Raw genomic sequence first — 6,704 nt, forward strand, 5'->3', positions numbered from 1 at the left:
TTTTATCTTACATCTTGTGTGTTTTTAAGCGCTTGATCTTTATGTATGCTGGTGCAGAAGTTGTCAACAGCTTGTTTTGAGTTTCTTTTTAATTCTTGAAGATCTTAATGGGTCAAATAAAGTGCACGAACATGGTGATGGACAATTTGCATGGTAATACTCATGGATCCCACTGTACCAGGATCTTCCTCAGACTAAGAACGAAACTCAAATGATGAAATACACAAACAGTAAGTATATACACACTTAGCAAGGGTGACTAGCCACACAAAAACACATCGTGTTGACAGTTGACCAATGGGTCTCCATCACTAACAGGTGATTGACAGCACAAAATTGGCAAGAGTCTGGAACTACCTGTTTATCATTCCCCCCCACCTCTCCTGCCTTTTTGGATGTGGATGGATACCTCTTCATCTGGTCTTCTTCTTCTTCCTTGTTCATTCTTCTTCTATCCTCCTTCCTTTTTCACATCCTTTCAACTTTCTCTCTCTCTCTTCCATTCCTTATTTATCTTGAATCCTCCATTCCAGTTCATGATCTCTTCTCCTCTCTTCTCTATTTCTTTGGCTTCCTTCCATTTTCTCACTACTTCTCTCTTCTCTTTTACTATCTGCCTAACCAAATCCAATTATACTTCATGTCCCGTTTCTATAATGTGTTTGAATATGGCATTCCTGTCTCTCTCAATTTCACATCATCCATGTGTTGCTTTAACCTGTCTTTCAGTCTACTCTTCATTTCCCCTATATAGTTACCAGATTGCTGTAAGGGAAATGTAGGACATGCTGTCCCAAAATGTAGGACACAAACATTCTCAATAAAACATATTTTATTTAGGTAAAGTTGGAAATTTGTAATTAAGAAAATAAATATCTATTTAATAAAAGTTCCTACCAAAGGGCCAGTTAAGATGAAAACTGAAGCTGAATTTAAGAAGAGAATTAGATCTGCTTTTTCGTATTAATGCATCCTGAACTGTGTTTGGAAGACAACCGAGGATTTGGCATCTGGACTCGCAGCCAGTATAATCTTATGTGGGGTTTGTGTCAGTTGTCCCTATATGTTTGTGACTCCTTCATCTGTCTTATCTTACCACTATTCATCCTCATCTTTGCAATTAGCCAAAGGGACAGAAAAAAGTGAAGTAAAATGAACTAAATCAACCAATCAGTCATTATGATAGCAAAAGTTCTTGGCCACAAGTATGATTTATTGCCTTTTTATTGAATTCTTGACCTACTTGTTGATTTCTTTACTTTTTCTTGACTATCATGACTTTCTTGACTGGCAGACACCCTGAAAAACTTTGTTCTCTATACCCCTGGTTTAAAATCAAATTATACTGAATATTGAATAAGAATGGGCAACACCTTGTTCCATCAGTATAAACCCTGAGGCAAGAAATTCCGCTTAGGCATTGAACAGTGACATTATCAAAAAATGGTCCCAAAACTTTGTTCATTAAGTGCTTCCGTTTTCCCATTTCTTTAATAGCTGGACAAACTCTCTTTCTTTTTGGGCAATTGCTGAATAAAAAATTAATAACAATAACATACGATAATAACATTGCCGAAGAGGTAAAAACAAGAATAACAGCAGGTAACAGATGCTACCATGCATTTGGAAATGTTTTAAAATCCACACAACTGAACCGAAAGCTGAAACTAAGACTGTATAGAACCATAATGAGACCAATAGTGATGTATGGGTCGGAAACCTGGTGTCTGACAAGAAAGGAAGAAAAAAGACTAGATATATGGGAGAGGAAGGTTTTACGTAGGATATATGGACCAATCAATGAACATGGCATCTGGAGAATTAGGACAAACGAAGAACTAGCAACACTTTACCAGAACCCAAGTATAACAAGTGAAATAAGATCCAAACGCCTTAGCTGGCTGGGACACGTAGAAAGCATGCAACCAGACACAGCAGTGCATAAGATCTACCAAGGGAAACAGGAAGGCAAGAGAAGTGTTGGCAGATGCAGGAAGAAGATGGTTCGACCAGGCAGAAGAAGACCTCAAACGAATGGGTATAAGTGGATGGAGAACTAGAGTGAAGAACCGAGATGAGTGGGCAGCTATCACCAAGGAGGCCAAGGCCCTGCATGGGCTGTAGAGCAGCGGAGTAAGTAAGTAAGTAATTAAGTACTGAATAAAACACTAATTTCACTATTGAGTTTGGAAACGCAGTCCATAGACTTGTAACTTGCATGATTTTTTACTGTTACGTATTTTCTTAATTCATATTATGTGATGCTCAAAATGTAGGACATTTATGATATTTTTCAAATTCCTCCCAGACGCTGGACATAAGGCTAAAATGTAGGACATGTCCGGGAAAAACCGGACGTCTGGTAACTCTACCCCTATATATACACTTTCACAGACTTTGCACTTCACCTCCTAGATAATCCCTCCTCTTCCTCTCTTTCCTTCCTTCTTCTTGCTGACTATACTTGAAACAGTGCACCCTCCCTTCCTCTAAGTTCTTATACACACATTCCTCAATACTTTGCATATCATCTCTGTGGCCTCTTCCATACCATATATTTTTTCTTTATCTTCCTTCCCCTCTGATACTTCTTCTTCTATTTCTTTCCTTCTTCTGTTGATGTTTTGCCTGGAAGAGAATGGCTACGTAAAGAAAGACCGACCTGTCAGTGAGAACCATTAGTCAAATGTCGAGAGGCGATATGCATTTAACTTCCTTTAGAGAAATCGTCCAAGATAAGGACTGTCCACATGATATCTTTTTGTGTGGATAGTCAGCCTGCTATGTGTATATATACTGTCTGTTTTTGTATTTCATCATTTTAGTTTAGTTCTTAGTCTGAGGAAGACCCTGATGCAGGGCTGAAATGTTACATGTAAAGTGTTTTTAAATCTTAATAAAGTTTGTGTTTTTAATATGGAAACAAGGATTAATTATTTTAACACACAAAAGGCTGAATAACATCATGAATTCATAAATGCAAAGTTAAATTACATTTTTGTGTGAATGATTTGTTGCAGTGAGTGCACACGAAAAGACAAATACCATCATGTAGGCGTAAGTGAGCAGTTAAGCAACATCTGTGTGTGAATGCTATGTTCCAGTGAATACACATGAAAGGCGAATACCATCACGAATTCGTAAATGCCGAGTCAAACTACATTTGTGTGTGAATGCTTTGTTGCAGTGAGTGCACACGAAAGGCTGAATACCATCATGAATTCTTAAATGCTCAGTAAAACTATATTTTTGTGCGAATGCTTTGTTGCAGTGAGTGCACACAAAAGGACGAATACCATCATGTAGGCGTAAGTGACCAGTTAAGTAAGATTTCCGTGTGAATACTTTTTTGCAGTGAGTACACAAAAAAGGACAAATACCATCATGAATTCGTAAATGCACAGTCAATTTCTTTTTGTGTGTGAATGCTTTGTTGCAGTGACTGCACACCAAAGGCCTAATACGAGTACCAGCATGTATGTGTAAGTGAGCAGTTAAGTCACCTCTGCATGTGAATGCTTTGTTGCAGTGGATACACACAAAAGGACGAACACATTCATGCATTCGTAAATGCTCAGTCAAAGTATATTTTTGTGTGAATGATTTGTTGCAGTGAGTGCAAATGAAAGGCTGAGTACCATCAAGGATGCGTAAGTGAGAAGTTAAGCTACTTCTGTGTGTGAATGCTTTGTTGCAGTGAGTGCACACGAAAGGCTGAATACTATTATGTAGACGTAAGTGAGCAGTTAAGTTACTTCTGTGTGTGAATACTTTTTTGCAGTGAGTACACAAAAAAGGACAAATACCATCATGAATTCGTAAATGCACAGTCAATTTTTTTTTGTGTGTGAATGCTTTGTTGCAGTGACTGCACACCAAAGGCCTAATACGAGTACCAGCATGTATGTGTAAGTGAGCAGTTAAGTCACCTTTACATGTGAATGCTTTGTTGCAGTGGGTACACACAAAAGGACAAACACATTCATGCATTCGTAAATGCTCAGTCAAAGTATATTTTTGTGTGAATGATTTGTTGCAGTGAGTGCACATGAAAGGCTGAGTACCATCAAGGATGCGTAAGTGAGAAGTTAAGCTACTTCTGTGTGTGAATGCTTTGTTGCAGTGAGTGCACACGAAAGGCTGAATACTATTATGTAGACGTAAGTGAGCAGTTAAGTTACTTCTGTGTGTGAATGCCTTGTTGCAGTGAGTGCACACGAAAGGCTGAATACCATCATGTAGGCATAAGTGTCTAGTTAAGTCACCTTTGCATGTGACTGCTTTGTTGCAGTGAGTACACACAAAAGGACGAATACCATCATGTAGGCGTAAGTGAGAAGTTAAGTTACTTCTGTGTGTGAATGCTTCCTTGCAGTGAGTGCACACGAAAGGCTGAATACCATCATGTATGTGTAAGTGAACAGTTAAGTCACTTTTGCATTTAAATGCTTTGTTGCAGTGAATACACACAAAAGGACGTATACCATCATGTAGGCGTAAGTGAGAAGTTAAGTTACTTCTGTGTGTGAATGCCTTGTTGCAGTGAGTGCACACGAAAGGCTGAATACCATCATGTAGGCCTAAGTGTCTAGTTAAGTCAACTTTGCATGTGAATGCTTTGTTGCAGTGAGTACACACAAAAGGACGAATACCATCATGTAGGCGTAAGTGACCAGTTAAGCTACTTCTGTGTGTGAATGCTTTGTTGCAGTGAGTACATACAAAAGGTCGAATACCATCATGCAGGTGTAAGTGAGCAGTTAAGCTACTTCTGTGTGTGAATGCTTTGTTGCAGTGAGTGCACACGAAAGGCTGAATACCATCATGTAGGTGCAAGTGACCAGTTAAGTCACCTTTGCGTGAGAATGCTTTGTTGCAGTGAGTACACACGAAAGGACGAATACCATCATGTAGGTGTAAGTGAACAGTTTAGCTACCTCTGTGTGTGAATGCTTTGTTGCAGTGAGTGCACACGAAAGGCTGAATAGCATCATGTAGGCGTAAGTGATCAGTTAAGGTACCTCTGTGTGTAAATGTTTTATTGCAGTGAGTGCACACGAAAGGCTGAATACCATCATGTAGGCGTAAGTGATCAGTTATGCTACCTCTGTGTGTAAATGTTTTATTGCAGTGAGTGCACACGAAAGGCTGAATACCATCATGTATGCGTAAGTGAACCGTTAAGTCACTTTTGCATGTGAATGCTTTGTTGCAGTGAGTGCACACAAAAGGATGAACACCATCATGAATTCGTAAATGCTTAGTCAAACTATATTTTTCTGTGAATGCTTTGTTGCAGTGAGTGAACACGAAAGGACGAATACCATCATGTCGGCGTAAGTGTTTATTTAACTTACATTTGCGTGTGAATGCTTTGTTGCAGTGAGTACACACAAAAGGACGAATACCATCATGTAGGCGTAAGTGTTTAGTTAACTTATCTTTTTGTGTAAATGCTTTGCTGCAATGAGTACACAAAAGGACGAATACAATCATGAATTCGTAAATGAGTGACCAAATTAGATTTCTCTGTGTATGCTTTGTTGCAGTGAGTACATGTGAAAGGCTGTCTACCATCCTGAATTGATAAGTGAGAAATCAATAGACCTTTCTTTCCAGAAGTCTTCCTGCAATTAGAGGAAACAAGACTCTTATCACTGTTATTTCTCAAATGCCCCTTCCTTTTGCATGCTCTGCTACATTGATTACGTTGGGGATTTAACACTCCATTGCATGGTTTATTTTTTAAAGGATCAATATCCTCGTGAATTCTGAAATGTTTGATCAAGAGAGAATTTTGGGGGAAGGATTTATGGCAACTGTTACATTCAAATAAACTAATATCTTCATTGTTTCGAAAATTGCTGTTCAAATGTTTTATCTCCATGAAGGCATTGTCAGCATTGGATTCTGAATCATCATTGATTTTTTTCAAATGCATAGAATTTACTATACTTTCCTTTGAATCCATTACTTCATGTTCAATTACTTCAACAGCTCCAGGATAGGCATCTACATCTCCTTCTAGACTCCTCAAATCACCAAGATCTACTGGAAACTCATTCTTGTCAAAATTGCTGGAAGGTGAAAAATAAATTTCTCTAGCAATTTTCTTAATATTACGGACTTTATAATGTACACTGAATGACATTTTAAAGCATAGTCTCACATTAAAATTAAAGCGTAGTCGGAATATTTATGTGTATAAAATAAAGGGGAAAAATTTTATGTGGGATGCAGAAATTTTTAGTGCCAAAAATATACTTATTTGATACAATTTTGTAAGGTGTGTTATTGTCAAAATATGTATTTGCAAAAGGAAAGATTTAAAATATAAAAGTAATGTCATCCAAAATGAGCATGAAATGTGCATTTTTCCACAAAACATGGTAGGAAAATGCACCTCACACCTTTAAAAAAACATGAAGTATGACCATTAAACAGCATATTTTTTACATTTTGTGTTTCCGTCAAAAACCAAGTATGCATATGCATGCCTCTCATAATATATGAATTAGTCACATCTGTATTAGCGCAATTTATGATGGACAACTGAAGGGGAAAAATATGTTTTACCTTAAATTCTTGCAATCAACTGAATACCATTCAACTTCTGATGAGTAATGAGTATTGCATTAACAATAAAAAACTGTCCAGAAGGAGAATTCCTCAAAGCAAGAGTCATGTTAAATTTTACATTCTTC

The 6,704-nt window shown here is 37.7% G+C and overlaps 1 protein-coding gene across 1 annotated transcript; it reads left to right on the top strand.

The window, feature by feature from the left end:
* The first annotated feature begins 1,688 nt into the window (after positions 1-1,688).
* LOC145983134 (uncharacterized) lies at positions 1,689-2,060 on the top strand. The gene has a single exon (XM_083116412.1). It carries the CDS (start codon positions 1,689-1,691, stop codon positions 2,058-2,060), a length of 372 nt encoding a protein of 123 aa, XP_082972538.1.
* The last annotated feature ends 4,644 nt before the right edge of the window (positions 2,061-6,704 follow it).

This window comes from Lepisma saccharinum, unplaced genomic scaffold (assembly GCF_977018435.1).
Source record: "Lepisma saccharinum unplaced genomic scaffold, izLepSacc3.1 HAP1_SCAFFOLD_691, whole genome shotgun sequence".
NCBI classification, from domain to species: Eukaryota; Metazoa; Arthropoda; class Insecta; order Zygentoma; family Lepismatidae; genus Lepisma; species Lepisma saccharinum.

Coding starts and splice junctions, on each gene's coding strand:
- LOC145983134 (XM_083116412.1), top strand. CDS start 1,689: ATGAGACCAATAGTGATGTATGGGTCGGAAACCTGGTGTCTGACAAGA.